Raw genomic sequence first — 25,889 nt, forward strand, 5'->3', positions numbered from 1 at the left:
TCATACTATTTTTACCCCCTCTGTGTATCTGGATATTTTTGCTGAACTATCTTCAAGTTTACTTATCATATCTTCTCTGTCCAATATCCAGTTATACCCAATTATTGAGTTCTTAATTTCAGTTTTTGTATTTTCAGTCCAAAACCTTATACAGATTCAAGTTCTCACAGTGTTTTACCTATTTTCTTGAGTATATAAACATTGTTGTAATGTTTCTGTCTGATAACTCAAATACCTGCATCGCCCATGAGCTTATTTCTGTTGTCTGGCTTTTGATCATTTGATCCTTTTTTCCAGTATGCCTGGTAATATTTTATTAACGTTGTGATGAAAAATTATAGAGGATCTGAATGATGTTATCTTTCTTCAGATAGAAAAATATTATTTCTTAAAAAATTTTTTAATTTATTTTATTTTTTTGGCTGCACCGCGTGGCACTCAGGATCTTAGTTCCCCATCCAGGGATCGAACTGTGCCCCCTGCAGTGGAAGTGTGGAGTCTTAACCACTGGACCGCCAGGGAAGTCCCAGAAAAATGTTATTAATATTTTCTGGCAGGCAGTTAGGACAACATTGATCACTTTGATTCATCAATGATTGATAAGACATAAGCCTGAGTTCAGGGTAATCAAGAAATTCAAATAGCCTCTTAGCACATAGCTCTTTTGAGGTCTCATTTAAAAGTTTGAAGTATTTACCAAGATGCCTCTTCTTGGCAAGCCCTGAATTTTAAGTATTGTGAGGCTGATGAAAGTTCTGCTTAGCTTTTAACCTCTTTGCAACATCTTTTTGAGGAGTTTTCCTGCATTTCAGTCCATGTTCAGCACATTCCTGGAGGGCAAAAATTGAGCAGAATGATGGGCTCGTCCTTTGCGGTTCCTTTTTATCTGGGATCCTCAATTCCTGGCTGCCTTGGTGTAGTACAGAATTCCGATTTTTGCCTTCCCAGCCCAGTGGGACTGATATAAGCTCCGAGATGCTGCTTTCTGCTTGGCCTGTATACCCCGTAGTGGTAATTGGCAAATACCTCAAGGGGAAAACAGGGACCTTCTATGTGTCTCCCTTCTCAAGGCTCCTGACGTCCTGGCTCTCTTGGTTCGCTGTATGCCTTTAGATAGCTCAGTTTGTTTGTTTGGTATTTTATGTCACTTTTATAGTTGTTTCAGTGGGAAATTTGGTCTGATATTGCTCTTCCCTCACAGCTGGACCTAACTGTCCTTTCTGTTTGTGCTTTAGTGTCCCCTCCCTCCCTCCCTCTATTTTGGCTAGAGGATCACCAGGTTTTTTTCCTCTCTCTCTTCTATCCTAACAGTAGCTATGAATAGCTAAAATTCATTAAATTCTTAACTGTGTTACTTACCATGGCACCATCAGCCAAGCATTTGCTTAAGTCAGACATCTAGGAGTCATCTTTGATTTCTTCCTTTCCCTCATCCCCCAAATTCAATCCATTTCAAACTGTATCTGGAATCCATCAACTCCTCTTCATCTCCTTGCTACCACCATATTGCAAGTACCATCGCTGTCTCCTGGACTATGGCATTAGTCTTGGAACTAATTATTCTACCTCTTTTCACATTCCCCTGTAATACACTTTCCAAAAATAGCTCTAGTGATTTTTATGAGATGTAAATTGGATCATCTTTCCCTCTGAAAAAAACCAGAAAACTTCAGCAGCTTTCCACTGAAGAATGAAGCCCCATAGAATAAAGTCACAGATTCTTACAGTGGCCCTTCGAGTCCCGCATCGTCTGGCTCTTGCCTATGATCTTACCTCCTTCGGCTTCCTGTGCTTCAGTTACGCTGCGTCCTCTCAGCTCCTCAGAGGCCACAAGCTCTTTCCCACACTCGGGCTGAGTCTTTGCACGTATCAGTCCCTTTGCCTGACATCCTTGTCAGTGTACTTTTGTGTCCTGCGTGTATGGGTAGTGACTTCTTAGCTTGCCTGTCCTCAGAGGTACTTTTCCTGCCCACATCTAAGGTTGAATTCTCTCACTCCCTTGGTTTCTGACTCAGGACCCCATAGGCTTCCTCTGTGGCACTTATCACACTTGGTAATTCGTTTGTTTGTCTTTAGATTTATTTTAGTTGTCCTAGATTCTGTGAGGATAGGTATATCTGTTTCATTGGCCACTGTAGCCAGTAAGTATGATGGCTTCTGTATCCTTCATAAATATTTGTGGGTTAAAGGAGTAAATTACATTATAGACACTGTGCCAAGCTAATTACTTGAAACAGATTTAATCCAACAAAAACTCTCAGAACAAGCTTATCAGGTAGGTAGGTGCTAGTATTAGCTGCATTTTATTGATGAGGAAAGTGAGACTTAATGATATTTGGTCTTTTTCCCGAAGCCAGCCAGCTAGGTGGGCCTTTTTGTATTCTTGGATATTTTTGCATTTCTAACTTTTGACCATTCTTTACCTTTTTAATGTCATATCCTTTTCATTATATCTTAAAGCTAATGACTGTGCTTATACTGACATTCTGGTATTTCAACTTTAGCTTCTTGCGTTTGCTTAATGTTTTAAAATAGCCAAAATTTTAGAAAGGAAATTAGAAATTTGTAATGGAAGTTGAAAAGGTATTAATAGGATTTAAATACTTGAAGTGGTGGATTTGCAGTGTGGCTGTCAAGTATTGTGAGTGATTTTTCAAGCTATAAAATCTCTCTCATTACTTTGTGAGTAAACAGAAAGCCTATGTTACAATTAATTGCATATATTTGAATATAGTATATATGAAACACATATTTGAAGAAAACATGCTTGAGCCTTTTGTACTTAAAGGACTGTTATACAGATTTTTACTTTTAGCATTCAATATAATCAATATAATTTCCAAGTTAGATATCAGTTTACTTCCATACGCATCAGTCTACGCGTAGTAATCCTGCTATTTTTATTTCCTCGCATCATTCAGTCAATCAGCAAGTATTTGTTGAGCAGGTGCTATATGCCAGGCACTGTTTTAGGCTCTGGTGCACAGTGGTGAATGAAGCAGACAAATTTCCTCCCCTAGTGGAGCTTACATTTAAGTAGTAGGGAGACAGACATTAAACACAATAAATAAGTAAAATATATAGTATAATAGATGTTGGTATTTTTCTCCAGAGAAAAATAAAGCAGGAGAGGGGGTTGGAGAGTGCTGAGAGAGAATCTCTGTGCTGTTCAGTTTTAAATCATGCCATCAGGGGAGAACTCACTAAGATGTCGACATCTGCACAAGGGTCTGAAGGAGCTACAGCCATCCAGGTATCTTGGGGAATCACATTCCAGGCAGAAGGAATATGGCCTCGTTTGATTTCTTTGTTCCTTTTCAGTTTCTCTCACTGCCAGTCCTTCCCTTAAATTTTTGTGTTTCTCATGGTTTTCGTTTTCTGCCCTTCTCTGTCATCTAAGTGATCAGTATCTTCCTCACTAACTTGTGCAACAAACATTTATCAGATGCCAGTATACCAGATCCATCCTGTCAATAGTCAGAGCTAACCAGTTTTCTCAAATGTCTCTCGAATGAATTTCCTGTTCTTTATCTCCACTGCCTTCAACCGGGTCTTCATCCAGATGTCGTTCCTCTTTATCTACTGCTATTTATCTGCCTTTCACCCTTTTCCCAGGTTTGTCTTTTGAAACACAGATCTCATCATTTAACTGTTCTACTTAATAACGCTTGGTTATCACTTACAGGCCAGGCTCCTTGGGTGGTGGCATTAAGGCTCTTAGCAGTTGGGTTTCGATCCAGCCTCATCTCCTGCTGTTGCCCCCTGTGTGTGCCCTGTGTTTGGGTTGTAATGAAGCAATCCTCTGCTTGCCCACAGATCTTTCAGTTAACGTTTATGCTTCTCTCTTTCATCCTTGCTTAGCCTGCCCTTTCTGCTTAGGAGCACGTCTCCCCTCCCTTCTTGCTTCATTTCCACTGGAGACTTGTTCTCGATTGCAGTGTTAATTCCTTGGTAATGCCTTAATTACTTGGTCAAGGACTTCATCATTATAAGTATAGCACATGCTAGGAGCTCCAAACCAAAGGGACAGTTGAGGCAAAGCTGTTTCCTGGGAGGCACCAAGGGAAAAAAGCCAGAGTAGCAGGACGGTTTTTTCCTTCAAGGGTTGCCAGCAGTGTGAAGCACCAAGTCCAGAGGGACAAAGCTAACATAAATCCTGTTTAGGTTTCAGCATCTTGGTTCCGATGAGCCCAGGATTGCTAGGTAGTGATCAGTCTCAGCATTATTTGCTGTACCATCATAACACCAGGTGAATAAGGCCCGGTCCACAGAGAACCTAGATAAAAGGATTGGAATTCCAGCTAATTGGTCTGGAGTTCAGAGCTGAGCCTCTTAATCAATTACTCTCATAAATGTTATTACCTCTATTCTAGCACTTGTAAATATTTTTTATTTGTTTCGTCCACTAGACAGACTATGTGCTCCTTGAGGGCAGAGAGAGGCCTTATCTTACTCATCTTTCTATACTTCTGTGCCTAGCACTGTGCCTATTGTATAGGGAATACTCAATGAATGTTGAATGAGCACTGCAGCTTTGTCCAATAGAACTTTCTGCAGTGATCGAAGTATTCTTTATGCTGTCCAGTAAGGTAGCCATTAGCTACATGTGGCCATTGAGCACTTGCAAAGTGGTGTGTGACTGAGGAATGGAATTTTAAATTTTATTTAATTAATTTAAATGTAGTTACATGTGGCTAATGGTTACTATATTGGACAGTGCAGTTATATAGTTTACATAATTATTTCTCTCACTGGACTAAAGAGATCTCTGACAGTTTTTTCTTTGGCTTGTATTTCAGATGGTCCCAAATTGCTAAGCTTTTGCTTTTACTTTTTGTGATTTTTGTTCTCTCAGTGTCAGCATTCATTTTTTGCTACTGTCATTGTGTATACTGTCATCAGCCTTTCTTTTAACTTTCTGGGTTTTAGTTTACATGACATAGAAAGACATACAATCAAGCTAATGGAATTCTTTTAGAAAGAGCAAATAGTATAGGTACCTGGGAGTCACCTTTGACCTCTCCTTAAGTAAGAGGAATAGCCCTCTTACTTAAGAATGTGAGCCTTCTTTCGTGAGGGCTATTCCACATTCTTACTGGAATAGCCCTCACGAAAGAAGAGAGGGCTAAAAATAGAAATTAGTGTGCATTAAATTGAAGAAAAATACCGATATGAGGTTATGTGAATTCACTAAGAGATGGGGAACAGCCCAAACGTACAATGCCTCTAGAGGTAGAATTTTTAAAATGGGAAAAGGAACAGAGTTATGGGAAAAATAAACTTTTTAAAAAGTTTGATGCTCATGAAAGCTATGCAAGGAGAAAACCCAAGGAGGAGTAGGGTTGGACAACAGCAGAGATTGCAGGAGGATTGGATGAGGACCAACTAAAGTCCATTTTGTGTAATTTGGTGAAGGTTGTGTGGATCTTAATTCATTGTCAAGTATTTTAATGTGGACAAAACAGTGCTTTTGTTATAATTCACAGAGTTTTCTTCCATATTGAAGTGCTAGACATAGAAGAATTCAACAAGTCCACTTTTTTTGAAGTCATTACTATTTTTCAGTTTTTGTGTCCATATCTACCTTTTCTCAGCCCTTTCTGTTTTTCAAAGTATTTTGCTTTGCTATTATATATAATCTGGATAAGCATTAATAATACTTGTTTTTTGCTCTGAAATTGATCCTTTTTAATCCTGCACAGGGATACTCTTCATTACCTAGTAGTAGGGTTGTTGGTTCAGTAGCAACCTTTCCATTCATGCTTTGATGTTTCTTGTTTAATTCTTCATACCCAGAGAAAGACAAGTTTACTAAAAAATTGAGACATCTCGCCTCTCAGAGGTACTGTCAGACTCCCAGCTGGCATAGGAAGCAAGCAAACAGCTCTTTCATTTCCCAGAGTGCTGTCTGCCTCACTCCTTTGGGACTTAGGACAGGCAGCCAAGAAAAATAAGAAACTGGGAAAACATTTTCCATAAATATCATTATTCTGAAGTAGAGGTGGGTTCACTCTTAGGTTGTTTATAGTGCAGAGTGCAGATGTAAGCTTATTATTGTATTTTTATTTTCAAATTATGGCAACACACGAGTCATATCTGAAATCTCATTTCTCAAGTAGAACCACTAGCTATAAAGCTGAAGTCTTCCTGGACTAGTTCAAGTGGCCATCTCAGTTGGACAAAAGGGAGGGCAGTCTACCCTGAAATTGTAAAGCCCTTTCTTGTTTCCCAGATGACTTGAGTAACTTAGTAATTTATAGTTACCTGAGACATAACACCAAAGATAATCAAAAGTACAGAAGGGAGATGTCCCAGAATAGGTACATCAGGTAGTACAAAGGCAGGAACAGTAGTACCCCCTTCTACTCTTATCTATTTGAAAACATAGTCGGTACCTGTGTGGTCATATAGTATTAATTTTAGCTAAGGCGTAACTTTTTTTTAAGATAAACTACTTAGAAAGGTAATCATAATTGTGCATTATTAAGTAGGTTAGTGTGATTGCCACTTAGCAATCAATGAAATATAACTTATCTTCCACAGTAAGATGAATGACATTTATCCTTTCTGTGATGTCTCCATGTACTTGACCAGTGTTTTCTAAAAGCAGGTGTTTATCTAGCTTGTCTTATTTGTCCTTTCTTGGCCGTAATCTATTTATTTTATGTATTTAGTTTTAAAAATGTAAACTTCATTGTTTTGTTTGTTATTGTTTTATTCTAATTCTGTAACTGATTAGAAAGCAATAGGATTATTGAAAAACTTGTAAAACATTTTAAAGAAAACAATACTGTTTATAAAATTCTTCTACTTAGTATAAATGCTGTTAATGTTTTTGCTCTCTACCCTCTAGACTTTTTCTGTGTGTGGTATATGTAAATGTGTGTATGTATACAGTTGATGATTCACTTTGAAATGTTCTGATTTGGGGAGGTCTTAAAGATCAAATTTAGCTATGTGTAGTCTTACACATTCACTCATAAGGTTACGTTTACTCTTAAGAAACCTTTAAGTCTTCGGTTTTTCCAAAGAATAAAATAGCTTTATATTTTAATGGGTACCATTTTTGCTGTATATTTATATTTTTAAAAATTATTTTATTGAAGTATAGTTGATTTACAATGCTGTGTTGGTTTCTGGTGTACAGCATAGTGATTCAGTTGTACAAATATATGTATTCTTTTTCATATCCTTTTCCACGATGGTTTATCACAGGATATTGAATATAGTTCCCTGTGCTGTACTGTAGGACCTTGTTGTTTATCCATTCTCTATATAATAGTTTGCATCTGCTAATCCCAACCTCCCACTCCATCCCTCCCCCAACCCCCTCCTCACCCCCCACCGGCAACCACAGGTCTGTTCTCTATGACTGTGAGTCTGTTTCTGTTTCATAGATAAGTTCATTTGAGTCGTATTTTAGATTCCACATATAAGTGATACCATATGGTATTTGTCTTTCTCTTTCTGACTTACTTCACTTAGTATGATAATCTCTAGGTTCATCCATGTTGCTGCAGATGGTATCATTTCATTCTTTTCTATGGCTGAGTAGTGTTGTGTGTGTGTGTGTGTGTGTGTGTGTGTGTGTGTGTGTACATACATACACACATACATTACATCACATCTTCTTTATCCATTCATCTGTCGATGGACATTTAGGTTGTTTCCATGTCTTGGCTTGTAAATAGTGCTGCTATGAACATAGCGGTGTACATTTTTGCTTTTTATTTTTTTATAAATTTGTTTATTTATTTATTTTTGGCTGCGTTGGGTCTTCGTTGCTGCACGCTGGGCTTTCTCTAGTTGCGGGGAGCGGGGTCTACTCTTTGTTGTGGTGCACGGGCTTCTCATTGCGGTGGCCTCTCGTTGCGGAGCATGGGCTCTAGGTGCGCAGGCTTCAGTAGTTGTGCAGAGCGGGCTCTAGAGCTCAGGCTCAGTAGTTGTGGCACACGGGCTTAGTTGCTCCGCGGCATGTGGGATCTTCCCCGACCAGGGCTCGAACCCGTGTCCCCTGCATTGGCAGGCGGATTCTTAACCACTGAGCCACCAGGGAAGTCCCCATCTTTGCGTTTTAAAATGCAGTCTTCTTTCTGGGGACTCTGTGGAGTCTAATATGGAGTGCCAGTGACTAGAAATATTTTGCTAATTTTATTTGGTAGCTCCCCTAAAGTCAAAGCAAAACAAAAACTCACCTAAATCGGAGTACTTTATCTCAGTAGAATCAAAGAAGGAGGAGTTTGAGTTTATTTATATTTGAGTTTTGCAAGAATGCTTAAAGGCTTTCTGATCTTACAAAAGGACTCAACCTTTTTTTTTTTTGAGCTTTTCCCTTCTCCAATTAGTACTTTGCTTTTATCCTGTTTCTAGGTTTGGAAATACATATATGATATAAACATAACGTCTATATACATGTTTATGGTACGCAAGATTTTTTAAAAGAATCTTATACTTTAAATTCTATTTATAGTTTATTTACTCTCCAGTCCACCTGTCAAAAGTAAATAAAATAAAAACAAGTCTCTGAGTGTATGATTTACAAAATTTATACGTTCTGTTTACTCTTTAGAAATCACATTTGTGTAAAGGTCATTGACTTACTGAGTTCAGCCTCTGCCAGTTCATAAGCTACTTTGTCTGCCAGATATATTCAACCAACGCAGCATATTACAGTGATGCTATTGTTAATTATATCAAAATTAAGAACATCAACACTATTTCTCAACAGTCCTGAGTGAGATCAGATTTCTAGATCTTCTAATTTAAGTAATTTAACAAAGGACTTTAGAAGACCAGTTGCAATCACCTGGCAACTATTTATAAAACACTCTTAATTTCATCTGAATTCCTTGAGAGCCACTGTTGATGATTCTATTTTGGGGATTTTTACGTGCAATCAGAAAATTCAGAATATGTATTTCTTACAAAGTCAGTACACAATACTATAAACTGAAAGTAGGTTTAAAGAAAGTCAAAGTTTATATTATGGCTTTGTATTAGAGAAATATTAATTTTTCTGAAAGATTTTTATTGGAATACTAAACTCTGCTATCTGTGGAATACATATTCAATGAATAAAGGATATACAATAGAAAATGGTAGAGAATTCAACCAAAGAAATTAGTGTGTTCTTCTGGAAAGGACTGAGTCTTCAAGCCCCAGGTGAAATTTAATATCTGCAAAGCAATAGTAGCACCATCTCTTACTTCATTTTAAAGGTTTTAAAGTTAGACCTACCAAGAAACTTTGGCAGAATAGCTTCCTGAGCAATTTGATTAGTTACCCAAGAACCATGACTACTATGAGATGACTTAGTACAGTTATAAATAATAAACACAGGTTCCGTCCTGGTATGTGTTACAGCTTTGTTATGTCACAAGGGAGGTATTTCACTTTTCTCTGATGAATTTAGTGTAATAAATCAGGTACTACAAACAATAGGTTTAAAAAAAAAAAAACCACAAGTAGTATCAGATATACTGAAACATTGCTCAGATTTCAGTCTTTTATAACAGGGTCCTTTTGGAGCCTAAGTCAATAAGCCTTCTTGTCTAGTTTCTGTTGTTTTCAATATGTAAATACAGTTTAGTTTAGTTAGTATTGAGTGCCCAGGTGGGCACTATTCCAAGTGTTTCACACACATTAATTCAATAAAACTTCCCTACAACGCTATGAGCTAGGAATTATTATTATCTCCATTTTACAAATATGGAAATGGAAACATGGAGAAATTAAGCAATTTGTTGGTGACTGATGGAACCAGGATTCAAATCCAGGTATTCTGTTTCCAGAGCCTGTTATGTGACTATAACATCTCTGGAATTCTGGGAAGGTGTACTGTATTATTCAGTACTACTATGTACATTAGAAATCAGCCAGTTTCTTTTATGTATACATGTAGTAAGATTGTAGAGCAAAAAGGGGGCGTTTATTTAACAAATAATAGCAAATCAGGTAAAGGGTCTCCTTTAATATCTTTATTATGCAGTTAAGTTTATTGTTTATATCATGGTTGTAACCTAGCATGTTGATTTGAACAGTGTCCATATCTGATTCTTTAGATTGAAAGAACGAAGGAGTGGAAGATAACTCAAGGGAAAAAAAAAACAACCTTGAATTTAATATTTTTAAATGTCTAATACTATTTCAAATATAGGAACCATGAATGTAAAATAAACTCTAAGACTGCAAGGAATCTGGGAGTAGTCTAAATCCAGAATTCATTCTATGTTACTATAAAAAGTCTAAGGACCTCTCAGTGAGATCCTGCCTATCTCTGGTACATCTTTTTTGCAGGGTCACTAACATACCACTATCTTCATTAGAGAAGCTTCTTTCCAGAAAACAAAGAAAATACCATGTAAGGGGAATACTATAAGTTTAGGAGACGTCGTTAAGCTTATCCAAATACTGTAAATCATTCTATTAAGCTTATTTGTAGAATCTTTCACATTTCTGAAGTGGTTGACATTTTATCCTTGCAGTTGTCTATAGAAAAACTTGGGGGGTAGGGAGTGGGGAAAAGGGATTATTACCCTTGAGTTATTTCTTGTGATGGAGGTCTCTGGCCTTTTAATCAGCCTTTAACATTAATGAATATTGCTCATTAATTCTTTGGTGGGGGGAGGGTCCTTGAATTCTTTCTGAATTGTTTCTCTCTAAATTACTAATATGATTCTCTTCTAACTTTCCTTTTTTTTTTTTTTTTTAAATGATGTCCTTTCTGGGGGAAAGAAGAGTACGTTTTATTTTATTTTGGAAAACTTATAAAAAATAAATCTATGTAATTTGCAGTGTCCTAGTAGTTTAATTCATTATTGTAAATAAACAGTAATTATTCAGGATGGATTACAGAAAATATATAACTGTTTTATTATATTAAGTCTTCTAATTCTATGAATAGGTAGGTTAATTTCTTCCGGATTTTGTAAAAGTACCATTATAACACCCACCTTAGTTCATGGACTTGGTGGAATCTTTTATTCACTGGTGGCTGTATTTCTTTTAAACTCTATGATCATGTTTCTTTATTCCAGGACTCCTGGTATGCATGCATACTGCAACAAAGCACCTTACTTGGCCTTTCTCTTCCGTATACACTATGAATATTTCTCATTTTCTGTCCCAAAGCTAAATGACCAGCTTTACAGTTTGACTCAACTCCTTTAGATGACAACATTAAGAGTCCCTTGGGTGGGATTTTGTAAACACTTATTTTAAGTTTTATGAAAAATTTCAGATATTTACAGAAGTGGAGAGATGAGTATAATGAAACCCCCACGTATCCATATTCCAGCTTCAACGATTATCAGCTCATAGTCAATCATGTTTACTTGCTTTTCTTGAATGATTTTGAAACAAATCCCAATTATCATGTTACATGTGATATTTGATATATATGTATGAAATATATGATAATGACTTTTAAAACAACCACAGTAATCATCACAGCTTCACAGTTAGCAATAATTACCTAATATTATCAATCATACAGATATAAAAGCATATAAAGACAAGTTTTTATGCTACCTTTTAGTAATTTTGAACTGAAGGCACTGAAAAATTTAACATTTCAAAATCTGTTTAGCATTAAAGTGATTTTTGTCTTATGAACATTGAGAAATGTTGAAGGCATAGTATAGCAAAGTTCTTTTCTAATCCTACTTTAGGCAATATTCTTAGAGTTCTCAGTTTTTCTCTCTTACCTCTAAAAGAAGTAAAATGTATTTTGCCGTCAGCATTAAAAACTTAAACATTGGCCACTAATGTTGAGCACAAGCGCACTTGTGACATACATATTATGTGAAGTAAGAATTTTTTCAATAAGTAAGAAACTATTTTTGAAAGCTAAAAAAATTGCCTAAAGATTTAAAAATAGTTCTTGGACAGAGCAATATCTTTCAGGTGATTGATTGGCTTTAATCTGGGAAATCATTAGGTTGCTATCTTCCTTTTTTATCGGAAGGAAAAGGAAGAAAATAGTGTTTGTATGTCTGGTCAGTGACCTAAACAGTTTGTTCTCTTTTTCCTTTGCTCTGCAATAGGTTAGTAGTCATTTAAATAATTGATGTTAAGTGTCTCTGAATTCCTGTGGTTTGAAGGCTTTGCAGATACTATTAACTTTCTCTTCCTGACTGAAGAGGATGTGTGTGATAGTATCTTTTTTCCTTAGTCCAAATTTAGACTTCCTGATCATGAATTAGAAAGCTTGTGAGTATAGCTGAACTAGAGGTAAAGTATGGCTATTTTCTTATTTTTTAGCTTTATTTTGCTTCTTCCTTTTCTTCACTCCTTTAAGCAGTTAAGGGTGAATGGAGAGCTAAAAATAAACATTTGCAAACAGTTCAAGCTAGAGGTTATTTTTCTATAAGCCTGAACTGAATAAAAGCAAAAGTTTAAAAAATTTCTCTGAATCAAGTTTCATTTGGAACCCTTGGCTTACAGAGAAGGCATTTCTTTATGTCTGGTTGCCATTCACCCAGCTCCCTGCTCTCCCTTCTCTCAAAACCCTGACCCAGTTCTGGATCCGAGTAGGGACTGGCCACATGTGCAAGTTTATCCGTACATGTACATGTGTACCTGTGAATTTGCACTTGAATATCCCTTTTAACAAACTTGATGATCTTCTGTTGGCTGGCGATTTTTTTTTCTCCTATGATTACTTTCTGCTTTTAGAGTTGGATTACAGGTTGACATTCAAAACATCACAAGCCTCTAGAAACCCTGTTTTTTCTAATACGTTTAAGCTCTTTTGTTTATGGCCCTTTCCCTGTTCCTCCCCTGACCCATTCTCTCATTACAATTACTGCAACTATCCTCCTCATCACACATCCCCAACCCCCAAGAGTGGGGAGGGGACTAAGGCAGTGATTAAATCACAAGAGCAAGCCTGGACAACTGAAATCATATTTTCAAAAATTCAAGGTTTCTGCTGCTTCTGCAGATCTGTCAAACAGGAGGCAAAGTAAACAGAGGAACTGAAATTTATTTATTAAAATTTACATTTTTATTTTAAACATTATAGCATGCTGAGCTATGTAGTAGTAGCCTTTCCCCATGTTGACATTCAAAGTCGAAACTAGAAAATGCTTCCGTTCCTTTATTCCAGAATGAATAAAATAAAGCAGACAAGAAATTAAATTCATGTATTCACCTTCCACGTATGATTTGAAAAATCGAAGTGGTTTAGCATTTAGCACTGTAGCTTGGAATTGAACAGTCCTCAGCACAAAATGTCCAGGGATAAAGCGGACACAGCATAGCAGCATTGCCACAGTTTTGTCTTGCTCTTGAGGATTGTTACATGCAGCCAAGGTAATTTGTGCTCCATGTCTTGAATCAAGACATAATACAGCATAGGATAGATAACCCCTAGTTTACCTAGTGGCTATATAGCAATCTCTGCTGTGTAGAGTTTAGCCAAGACCAAGAAAATAACAATGAAGGCCTCTAAACAGCAATTTTTATAATCAATTCTTATAACCAAATAGATTTTGGTTACAAGATTTCCAGAGGTCAACATTGACGGCATAGTTGCTCTTATTTTAGACACAGTTTAAAACTGATTATCTTAGCCCATAGCAAGAGAAAAGCTCTCTGGGTAGCCACAACAGGCAGCTTCTATTATAAAAAACTCTTTACTATTAGTTGGTTCTAAAAGTAAATTCCCTAAATTCTGTGATTATATTTCATAATCTAGTCAGTTCAGTAACTTCAGTGCTTTAACTGAGGAGAAGAAGGGACTCTATGCAAAGTAACATAATAATAGTAACATTAACATAATTAAATAATACTGATAAAATTGCTGTATATTTATAGAGTGCTTTTCATATAGTTAACAAAATGCTTTCATTCATATTGTCTTATTTAATAGATTATTTCTTCTGATTCAGAGTCTGTTGACTGAAAAAAGAAATCCTAAAAAGAGAATTCCTAGCAAGCATTCTGAAAGTTTAGGGGAAAATATCCCTGAGCACCTGCCTAATAGGTCCTAAAGGCATCATTGTGTGATACATGAGATTTATAACGGCTCCATGCAGGGACTGGCTATTTGATAAATATTGAAAGCTTATCTCCATTAGAAATGTATAGATTAGTTGGCCCCAGAAGATAAAGAAAGGACTGTATGGGTTTCCTTTATTGCATTAAGAGAGTTTTCCAGACATCTTCCACTGCGTGCTTTTCTGTTTGGACTGGAATCCATGTAACCAACCTGTGAATGATAAAGCCAGTTGTTTGCCCAGGTGTGGAACTCATCTAGTAACTTAGAGTTAGATCTCTATGCAGTACAGGAAGCACAGCTTCCTGAGAATTTCCACAAAATGCCAGTAATGTTGCCTGAATTTTTGTTTTGTGGTTCTGAATTGAGAAGATAGTACATATTTGGGGATTAAAGAGTATTCAGAAGACTGAGAATAAAACAAGGATGTTTTTAGCTTTGCAGTGGGTTAAATATATTCCTTGACTTCTGGCCCTCCCAAATTTATTCAGGAAACTTCTAACTTGGTAAAGTAATTTTAATGTTAATCTCTTTGATTCCTTTTTGCATGGCAGATTGGTAATTCATGGTGACTTCTCAAAGTATGTGTATTTACAATTCTGTAGCCTCCAGACTAGAGGATCTCAGAGGTTTGAAGCCGATGTATTACAAGAGGTATTTCCCCCATCTACTTTCCACTTGACTACGATTTGAGATCTCCGTGTAGGAGCCCCTTTCTCTGGGATGCTGTTCTAGGCCTTTTAAGTCTGTGTTGGTGCTTGTTGGCTCTGTGCCTGTGAATGACACAGGATTTCTTTTGTAGTGCTGAGTTACACTGGATTGACATTTCACTTGCTACTTTGTTTTGCCTGGGGTTGGGTCAGTTCAGTGGGTTAGGAACTAATAATAATATTTTTAAAATGTTTGCTCAACATGTATTTAATGGAATAAGGATAAACTAATTTTATCTTCATAACATTTCCACATAGAAACAAATACCTTACGACTTCATTTCTGCTGGCTAAAGCAAGGTCAATTTTCTAAAAAAGAATGAGACAAAACATTTCCCAAGTTTTGGTAGTTTTAATTCATGAATTTTGTAAAGCAGACAGCTTCTTAAAGGGCATTTAAAATTTAGATAATAACATTTATTATTCCTGATAAAAATCTCTATACTGTTCAGTTTTGGAGCTTGAGCTGCCTTTAGCCACACGTGGACAGTGGTGCTTTAGTGTCCCCTGTAGACCTGAACTCCTGGACAGCAGCCCACCTCGGCCCTGTGCAATCACACTCTGGTTTCCCCAGTGAGAGCATGAGACCTGTGCATCTTACTCAGCCTTGTATCTTGGGCCTGTTATGGTGCTTGAAAAAGAGTAGGTGTTCAGTGACTTTTTGATGGATTGTTGAAAAAGTGTTAGTTTTTCTCCCCTTTACCCATGTGGAAAATTTGGCTTGGAAAGTCAGCATTAAAATCTTTATTATTGTTTCTTATTACATAGTTGGTGTATATCTATATGAAATTATCTATTCATGTGAAGAATAGAAGCTTTTAGCAGACTTTCAGATTGTTACCATGAGTTTCATTTCTAGATTAAGTTTTCGGTTTGGTAGAATATAAATTTGTTCTTCTTGATAACATCTGTAAGCTAGTAGGTATGCTCAGTTTTAGTTAAGGACTTATGGGTAAAATAGGTAACTGCTGAAAGATCTTGTTGCGCTTATGATATTTGAGGTAATTAAACAATCTATACTTATCATATTGGCCGTAAATAAATGAGAGAATTTCACAAAATCTTTAGTCAGATAACATTACATAATTTTTTTTTTTTTAAACCTTCTAAGTTAGACCTGAAACTGCTGTTTCCTCTTTGGTTAGGCTTAATAGGAGTGAATTCCCATGAATGAATTCGAGGAGCCTGATTTGGATTCCTTCTTTTGTGACTCTAAACATTATTTCATTAGATAAGCAGAACGGTGTCACTAATATTCACGAATGACATCTTTGTCCTCTAACGATTTTCATCTTATTTCAAAAGTGACTCTGTTTCTCCTTCTCCAAAGTATATGAGAGTGCCTTGAACAACATGGGTTTGGACTGCACGGGTCCACTTGCACATGGATTTTTTAAAAATAGTAAAAACCACAGTACTACACGATCTGCAGTTGGTTGAATCTATGGACACAGAACCATGGATACGGCGGTACTGTATATATGGAGGGCCAACTATAAGTTACACTCAGATTTTCAACTGCTCAGAGGGTCCAGACCCCTATCCCCCCATGTTGTTCTAGGATCAGCTGTATTGTGGTGTGTTGTTTAAAGGTTGCTTTATTTTCATTGAAAAGAATGAATTATGCAGAGTAAATTAGAAAATGAGAAATAACAGTTTAAGGAATTGAATACAATTTTTTGAATACAATTTTTTATATTTAATTTAACTAAGTTTTGTTTTAGTGTTTATCTAGGCTTTGATGCTTATTGAAGGTTATTTCCTACCTCACTGCCAAAAAAAAAAAAAAAAAAAGATTTGTGACTTTCAAAAAGAAAAATAAAATCTGGGCACTAGGTAGAGAAGTGTTCCTGAAAAGTCTATACCATTAATAAAGTTTGGCTCTTATTTGGCTCTGAGCTTCCTATGGGCAGAGCAAGAAGAGGTGCCTCATTTGTAATAAGATTAACATTGTTCCTAAAATAAAACTATACCAGTTGCTTAGGAAAAGGAATTTTTTTCCTGACACTGAAGTCTGAGAGAAATTTCAGACTTACACAGGCCTTTATAAAGGAGACATTGGGTAGTACAGTGAGTAGCTCTCTCCACGTAAATGTAATAGAGAGTTTTAAATAGCATAACTCTTAGTCACAATTGGGTAAAAATGATTCTTTAAAGAACAGTACTGTCCAACAGAAATAGAATGCAGCAATACAGATAGTTTAAAATTTTCTCGTGGCCATATTAAACAAGTAAAAGAAATGGGGGAAATAAATTATTTAAATATATTTTCACTTAGTATATCCAAAATATTATCATCTTAACATGTAATTAGTATAAAATTATTAATAGTATTTTACATTTTTTCATACCAAGTCTGAAATCTACTTATAGCACATTTCAATTCAGATGTTAAATTTTCATTGGAAATACCGTCTGTATTTAGATTTCATAAAATCTACATTTCGAAAGTAAATTCACACACCCACATTCCAGACATAAAGTTTTCCTATAACTGAATCTCACATCAGATTTTCAATTTAAATTAATTTCAAGTCTTCAATAGCCACATACGGCCAGCAGCTACCTTATTGAACAGTGCAGCTGTAGAATACCTACAGCAGAAAAATCTTACCCAGGGGTACACATCAGCGTCACCTGGGACCTTCAACATGTGCCCTTGGAAATGAGTCAGTAGGTTTGGGATGGTTTTTGGTGTATGTATTTTGGAAAAGTTTCCCACATACATTCTGATTCATACTTAAGAATAACTGATCCAGAAGAGAAAATAAGTTGCATATACTTAAAGTAATGTAACCATGAGTTTACAACTAGGTTTTCAGTTAAGAGTAGCAAAAGAGCCACAGTGAAAGTATTCTGCATTCCCAGCCTGAAAATTCTTAGATTGAATTCTGAATTGGCTAATTGCTGTGCTGAGTTGAAAGGGAGGGTTTACATGGGGAATAAAGTAAAGGGGGTGGAGAATGGTGAGTGTCTGTCAGTAAATGACTGGAGAGAATTGTGGGCATCAGGACATGATCCCTGTGGCTCCTTTGGAACAGTTCTTGAGGAACACAGGAATTAAGTTAGGCCCTTTAAGAACTGATAAGATTTAGAAGGGAGAGCATTCCAAGGACAGGCACATTAGTACAATTTCAACCTATATTGGAGGAGAAACTTGGAAAGGAGATGCAAAGCCAGAGTAAAGGAGGAAGTGCTACACTTGGATATTTGAAAGAAGGTAGGAATGCTTTTTGCTGGGGGAAAAAAGAAAAAAAACTTAAAAGAATAGTAAATAATAAATGACGTTATCAATAAAGACACTTAACTATCCTAAGTCTGGAGGAAGGCAGTCTGGTTGAGCGGTTGGTGGTGCCGTCGAGCGGCCAGGGTTTTTCCGTTATTGGAGATGCGCTCTTCAGCCTTGTGCTTGTTATCCTGCGGCTTCAAGGTCGCACGTGGCTCCAGGTATCACGACCAGTTCGAAAGGCAGGAGGGCAGAGGGCAAGAGGTGGTGTGGAGGGCGTGGCAGGGACAGCCCAGCTACCATTTTCTTCAGCACTTCCTTCTTACCAGCAAAGGGTTACCTTCCCTAGGAGCCCCCATCAGTCTTCCTTGTACCTCACTGTTCACAACTAGATCACGTGCCACTCCTAGCTGCAGTGGAATTTGCTATAGTTCTGATGTCTTCTTGTATTAAACATTGCTTCTTTTAAAAATACGCTTACTGAGGAAGGAATGAAATGAACACGTCATGTATCTGCTAGCATTGTGTTTAGCTATTATGGCTTAAAACAAGTGAGGGGTTTACATGCCTCCTCCAGCAAGAAATCTGGAAGGTGGCTTTTTAGGGCTAATACCGTGGCCTGAGACTGCCCTCAAGGGACCAGCCTCCTCCTGTCACTCCGCTGTACTCTCCTTAGCCTGTGGATTTCCTTCCCGTGGTCTAAAGATTACATCACATTATGTTCCAGGTGGTGAAAAGGTGGAAGGACAAAAGGCTTTTCCTGAGCAGCACTTTATTTGAGAAAGAGCCCTTCCTCCCCAGGTACTTTAACCTGTACCCCATTAACCTGAAGTTGTCAAGGGCCCATGCATACATGGGTGCTGGAGATCTGAGTATCTCTTTCAGGCCTTTATTGTAGAGGCTGGAAATTCATAACTGTTAACGGTGAGCAAAAAAACACACCACCAGCATAGTAGCCAGCCTTTCAAACAGAGTAGCTTTGCGTCCCTGTGTGTCCTGTGTGCAGCTACTTTTTCCTACAGAGTGCTAGTTCTTCATCGTAGTTTGTATTATAAACAATATTAGTTCAAATAAGGTAAATCATGTTCTTTAATTGAATTTAAAATATCTAATTCCTATGTAGAAAACTCACTTTTATAGGAAAAATGGCTGTATTTTCACTCAGTGGGATATTAAGAAGTCATTAAATATTTACAAAGGTTGTGCACAGAATAGACTGCACGCCACTGAAACTGTTCTAGGTCATTAGTGATCTCTAGGTTACAAATCCAGAAGGCGCTTCTCTGTCTTCATCTTACTTGACCTCTCAGCAGAACTTAAACTAGTAGAGCATCCGGTCTTCCTTTAAACACTTTCTTTCGGCTTCCAGGGCCCCACATACATAGCTGTCTTGCTCTCTCATCAGCTCCTCCCTCGCAGGTTCCTTTGCCAGCTCTCGATTTGCTTTCTGAATGTCAGCCTTCTTCAGGGCTCCGGCTGGACTCTCTTCTTATCTTATTAGCTCCTTTATCCATGCAACAGCCAAGGTGATCTTCAGTGGAATTTGGATCATGTGCCTCCCTGTTTAGAACTTTTAAATGGTTTCACAGTACATTCTGAGCACTACTCAGGCTCCTCGCGGCTTGTGTGGGATCGGGCCCATGTGCCCTTCAACCTCGTTTGTACCAGTCTTCCTCGGCTGCTGGTCTGCCCTTAGCATTTGTGTTCTCTTTCCTGAAATGGGCAAGGTTTTTCCTTTTCTTCCTTGAAGTCTTCATAAATGCTGTTCCCACTGCCTGGAGTGTCCTACTGCCTATTCTTTGTGCTTCTGGCTCCTATTTTAGGTCTCAGTGTAAGTATCACCTCCTCAGAGAGCCCTTCAGTGAAACCTTCCTAAAGCTCCCTATTCTAGAGCCTTGTTTCCCTTATAGCACTTTCTTACAGGTTATCTTTTGTGTGTTTGCTTGTTTACATACCCAGTGTGTCCATAGTAGGTGCTAATTTTATTTTATTCTTTTGGCTGAATGCATGATTAATACCATGGAGAGATTCTTAACATTATCTTGAGAAAAACAAAAAATTTATATTTTATTGAGCGTGATCATACTGTGTAAAAAAAATGTTAATAGTCTTTAGATGGTGGGAATCTGTTTTTTTAAATTAACTTATAATAGCAAAAGAAAAAAACTCTTCTAACTTGCAGTTTTACATCTAGATATAACTTTCGAGATCATTGAATACAATCAGTACCTCCCTGATCAGGGAACATGGATAATAATATGCTAGTTTACATTTTTACAAAAAGATGTAGAGTTTACAAAATACACTCACATACTGTCTCATTTGAGCTTCAGAATAGATTGTGAGTAGTTAGGGTATTCTCTGTATGTAAGCCCTGATCTAGCCACCAGGCATGTGACCTTGAGTAAGTCATCTGCAGGATGAGAAAATGAGGGTGGTGTGAATTATCCAGTAACTTAATATATATCAAAACATTTTGCAGACTCTGCAGTATGAAACAGATGTTGATAGTAGTGATGTTACAACTAAGAAACTTAGCTTCCAGAACAGTCAAGTAATATGTCTGGGATGTCACAGCTATTAAGTGCTAGGGCTGATAACCAAACCCAGGCTGTACAGGGAACTGGAAAAACCTTCCACTTAACTTTGGCAAGACAGTTAACCTCAGTTAAGCCTCAGTTTGCTCATCTGGAAAATAAAGATAATATCTGCTTTATATAATTCTAGTTAGCACACTTTCTCACACATGGTAAGTAGTCAGTGAATCCTATTGTTGTTATCACCACCAACAATAATATCAAGCGTGTCAAAAATTACTAGAATGGTAGTTTGATGAGCCTTACAGGTTTTTTAATTCTTTGCTGAACTCCCTCATCTGAGAAGTAAGTCACATATACGTTGTATAATAGCTGTGCTGCAGCATAGTAAGACCACTTAGAAGTGGTTTGTTTTCCACGTATTTTCTAATTGTGCATGCTTCAGGCTACCTTATTCAGATTTAAATGATCAAAATAATAATGGTTTAAAGACTGAAACATTTGTAGAGTGATTGCAGACATTCAGAGGACCTTGAGCCTTTGGAATAAGGATTGTTAGTAAGCGTGTGGGATGTAGCTGCTGCTTTTTAGGGTTACCTCTTCAGTGGTTGCCATGGCTTGCTAGACACAGCGTCGTGGTCCTGGTAATCACGGTATTTTTCTCTTCCTCTCTCATGGCCCCCTGATGATTTTATTGAGGCACTTTAGGGAGAACGATTAGCTGGTTCAGTACTTGTACCATGCCTTCATTAAGGGTATTTAGTAATGCTGCCACAAATACCCACTCTGTAAAAAACTGGCCAACGGTGAGGGGACGTAGAAGGAAGTACAGACACAGAAGGAATACAAGTTCTTGTGTTTCCTGTCCTTGAGGAGTTTATAGTCTAATTGAGGAGATCGGAGTTACGTGTTTAATTGATATTCAGAGGATTAATAGGCCTAAATGTATGGCAGACCTCATATATAAGGCAGGAAATAATTGAGCAGGTTAGGAAAAGGACAAATCAAGGATAGCCATTTTATTTGATTGAAGCGAATTATCCCTTACATATAAATATGAGACTAACAGCACTTTAAGGTCTTAGAATTTAGAGTAAATGTTCATACTTATTTTATCTGATCTTTGCAGTAGCCATTAGAGGTAAAGTAACAGTCATTAAAGTGCCTCCCAAATGCATGTAGGTAATGTATGTAATGTGAATTAAATAACAGATTTGAAAACATATTGGGGAATGTCAGGGGGGAATTAGGAGAGTAATAGTCTCCAGCACTATCCTGGCCTAATGTAAATGTGTTAGGAGACCTTAAAGAAGATGAGGGGTATTCGCCAGAGAACCATATGTTGATGAAAACATCCTATGGAGACATTATCCTCCTTTAATTCTAAGATTCTGTCTGTACTCCTCAAACACATTTTACTCACCAACTAAGCTTGTGTTGACTGTATTACATCTCATTCACAAAATAACAAAGCATCTAGCATATACTTTTCCTCTTTCCTTTCCTTTTTTGTGACCTGAAGAAATGTACAGTTTTGATGGGGAGACAAAAACAAAGACAAACCAACAGAACACAGGTGCACAGAACACACAGGTGCACAGAACACAGAATATGGGGAATAAGAAAAATACATTAAGATTTTTTTTTTCTTTAGAGCCTATTTGATTAGGTTGTGTTTTCGTAAGGTATTTCTACTAATAAATATGTAAATGATTAATGTGTAAGTACATGAACTGCTTATTCCATGGCACTGTAATTGAAATGTCAGTTGTTAAAGAAAAGAGACACTTACATATTCTCTTTACGTGGCAGGGACTTCCTGCCCTCAAGTTTTTTCCTAAAATTTTCCTGTCATTTCCTTAAATCTAGAATAGGAAACCCTTGGGGAATAGCAGCTGAATTTAGAACAGTACCTAATTAAAAAGCTGAAAGAATCTGCAAATAATGCCTTTCAGTAGAATGGCCTTACCAGTTGTGATCAGAATTCAGACCAAGTCATGAAAAAGATCCAAGATTATATCCTTATTAGTTTATCACCTAAAAGAATTGTGGCTCCAAAAGGTAGAAAATATATGAAATACATACAAACCAAGTTCAGGGTTCTTATATATTTACATGGGAAGACATTCACACATCTTAAAATTCAGATAAATGCCACATCTAATCAGTGTTGTAGCCACCCGAGTAGAGTTATAGATTTCTTTGAGTAAACAGAAAAATAAGCATATATACATTAATAGTAAACTTGAATCTAAGGGTCAGAGTTTTCCCACCCAAGGTAGAGGCACCATTCATATTGAACGGATCGTTGATTATTTTGAAAGTTTTTTTCATTTTTTATTATAATCGTTGACTGCGAAGACAGATGATTTGTATGTATATGTTTGACAACTTTCTGGCAGGTAACGGTCAGTGTCTCGTTTGGAGGTCAGTAAGACATCCTTTAGGTTGGAGGCAGGCTGCTGAGGGACCTGTCTCCTTCTTCAAGTTCTGGCGTCATTGATGCAACAGCTATCATGCAGGTTCAGCTGGCAGTTGTGGTTGCAGGCAAGAGTCTGTCCCTGGGCCTCTTTGATCTTGAAGAAATCTTAACAGCTGAGATGGTAGCCCTAAAAGTTTCATAGGAAAGTTATCCCAAAATTGTTTGTGATGGTATAATTGTTTTATTAGACAAATGTCTTTTACTTCTTGGAAGATTTTGAATTAAGTTTAAAAAGAATACACAAATAAGCAATCTCTCCATATTTGGCAGTTTATGTAGTTTTCATAGTTAAGAGAATTAGACTTCTTTGAATAATAAGACTGCTTTATAATTATAATTTAAAAAAACTTTTCATCATAGAAAGTTTCAAACATTCATAGAAGTGGAAAAGATAGTCTAAAGGACTCCTATGTACCTATTTCCATGCTTCAACAATTAAAAACATGTATACCATTCTTATTATACCTATTCACCACCATCCTCCCCCAACAAGTTGTTTTTAATAGAGTATTTTAAAACAAATCCCAGGTTTTTGGTCATTTTTCCTTAAATTCTTAGGTATGAATCTCTAACAGATAAGAATCTATATAATCATGACTTCATTATCACAGTAATTCCTTAATAACATTTACTCTGCAGTCCATATTGAGATCTCCCTTATTTTACTTAAGAGTTGGTTTGTTCAAATCAAGATCTAAAAGGGTTTGCACATTGCATATGATTATGTCATTTGAGTATCTTTTATTCTCGTAGTTCCCTCCCTCTTTAATCCCCTTTCTCTCTCTCTTCCTATGCCGTTGACTTGTTGGAAGAGCTGGACATATGTCTTGTAGAATGTACTGCATTTTGGATTTGGTTTAAGTCTTGCTTTTTCATAGTGTTATTTTATTTCTTCCTCTGTTCCTCAGTTTTCCTGTAAACTGGTATTGAAGTCTAGAGACTCAATTAGATTCAGGTTCAATGTAATTCCAATTCTTAAAAATTGAGAAATAATTCACATACCATAATATTCACCCTTTTAAAAAGTGTACAGTTCAGTGGATTTTTTGGAATGTTCACAGAGTTGTGTAAACATCTTTTTAAGGTATCTTTCATCAGAAACACATATAAAATCAGGTTATGTATTCACTGGTTGATGAAATTGTTACCAGAGGCTCACAACCTAACCCTGATAGTAGTGGCTCAGTATCCTCTTACTCAGTGTTCATGAAACTGTGTAGAACAGAACTACTGCGTATAATGAGAATCAACCATGCCTAGGACTGCAATTGCTGGATCAGAGGACAGCTCTCCGTTGAACGTTTTGAGGACCTGCCAAACTGTTTTCCAGAGCGGCTGTACCATTTTACATTCCCCTCAGCAATATTGAGGATTCCAGTTTCACCACACCTTTGCCAACACTTATTATCTATTGTTTTCGTTATAACCGTCCTAGTGGGCTTGAAATGATATCTTATTGTGGTTTTGATTTTGATTTCTCTGAGGGCTGACTAAATGATGCTGAGGTCAATGTACTTCCAACGTAAAATATGTAATTGAGTTGATTTTTTTTTTTGCTTGTGATTTCTAGGATAAACACTTACAAGTTTATTTACATTACTGTGACATTGACAAGAATTTAAGGTTCATGTTTTTATAAGTTTAGTTTATTAGTTTTATAGGAATTATTAAGTAATTGGGAAGATTTGCCATCAGGTAGTTGAAATATGTAAAAAGGAAAAAAATCTATTGAATTTATAACTGCAGTTTAAAATTTAAGAAGTTAATCAAAAGTCAAGTGATACATTTTGACAGATTTGTAAATTGAATAAAAATTAAAGCTAATTTTAGAAGCTAGAACTAACTTGGAGACCCTGTCTCTTCATTTCTTTCTCTCTAGTTTGAATCATCACTGAGCTCTCTCTCCATCCTCCAGCCCTTCATCCCTGCCCCTGCCTTTTTGTCTTCACAGAACAGCTAGTCCAAGACTAGTCCTGTATGCGCACCAGTGAATCTTTTGGATTTGAACCTCTGTTAGTAGTTCCTTTGAATCTTTGTTTCCTGGGATGAGGAGATGGTGCTCCAAGATTGGTGTTGCCAAGAGCAGTGGAGGGGGAAATTGACAGAAAATCAACAGATGACGCTATCAAGCCCCCAGCAAATACAACATAGAAGACAACATTAAGAACAGGAATCAAAGTTAATTCAGTATATTTCTGGAGTGATTAGTAGAAGTCATGGTAATTGTTCTTCCATTTAACTTCCTGATAGAGATTATTTATTTATTTGTTTTTACTTTTATTTTTAAAAAGCAGAACAACTCAGATTTGTTTATTTAGGAAGCATACATTTTGGAGACAAGTGGAGTAGTCCAGGTGCTTCAGCCAGGGGCCAGGGGCTCTGACCATATACACTGATCCTGAAGTAAATTCTACGTGCACGTATGTGAATAATTCATTAAATAATAGTGACTGAGTGAAGTAATGAAACCAACCTCAGAAGAATCTTTTAAAGTATCAGATGAGTCATTTGAAGTAAAAAACCATGATGTACTTTTAAAACTTTGGATGCTCTGCAGGCTGAACTAACTAAAACTTGTTAATAATTATAGGCAATTTAGCCTAGTGGCTAAAAGTGCAGGCCCTGGAACCAGGGTTGGATTGAAACCCAGCTCTGGTACTTCTTAACCAGGTTTGGGTAGGTTATTTAGTCTCTGCTTAGTTTCCTCCTCTGTAAACACGGGCATAGTAATAGTAACTTTCCCATAGGGTTGATGTGAGGATCAAATGAGTCAATATATGAAAAACACCTAAAAGATGACCTGGCACACAGTAAGAGTTACGGGTGTTCGCGATTACTAATAAGCTTGCTGCTTTTCACTGCATAGTAGGTGTATTTTAGTCATATTATTACAATAGATTAAATACACTTAGGAATTCGCTGGGAAACTAACTGC

At 36.9% G+C, this 25,889-nt stretch overlaps 1 protein-coding gene and 1 long non-coding RNA gene across 5 annotated transcripts in view; one reads left to right on the top strand and one right to left on the bottom strand.

Annotated features, from left to right (window-relative positions):
• The window catches only part of LOC309647882, a 655,782-nt gene that overhangs the window by 506,349 nt on the left and 123,544 nt on the right, over positions 1-25,889 (bottom strand). The window lies entirely within an intron of this gene.
• UBL3 (ubiquitin like 3) overlaps positions 1-25,889 on the top strand; it is a 77,671-nt gene that overhangs the window by 16,229 nt on the left and 35,553 nt on the right. The window contains exon 2 of one of the 2 annotated variants that reach the window (XM_082435778.1): positions 24,834-25,173. The exons of the other annotated variant lie outside the window; for it this stretch is intronic. Within the exon in view, the coding sequence (XP_082291904.1) occupies positions 25,171-25,173 (3 nt within the window). The 5' untranslated portion in view covers positions 24,834-25,170. The remainder of the gene's footprint in view (positions 1-24,833; positions 25,174-25,889) is intronic. 2 annotated transcript variants of the gene reach the window in all.

The sequence above is a fragment of the Balaenoptera physalus genome, assembly GCF_965194825.1.
Source record: "Balaenoptera physalus genome assembly, chromosome: 18".
NCBI classification, from domain to species: Eukaryota; Metazoa; Chordata; class Mammalia; order Artiodactyla; family Balaenopteridae; genus Balaenoptera; species Balaenoptera physalus.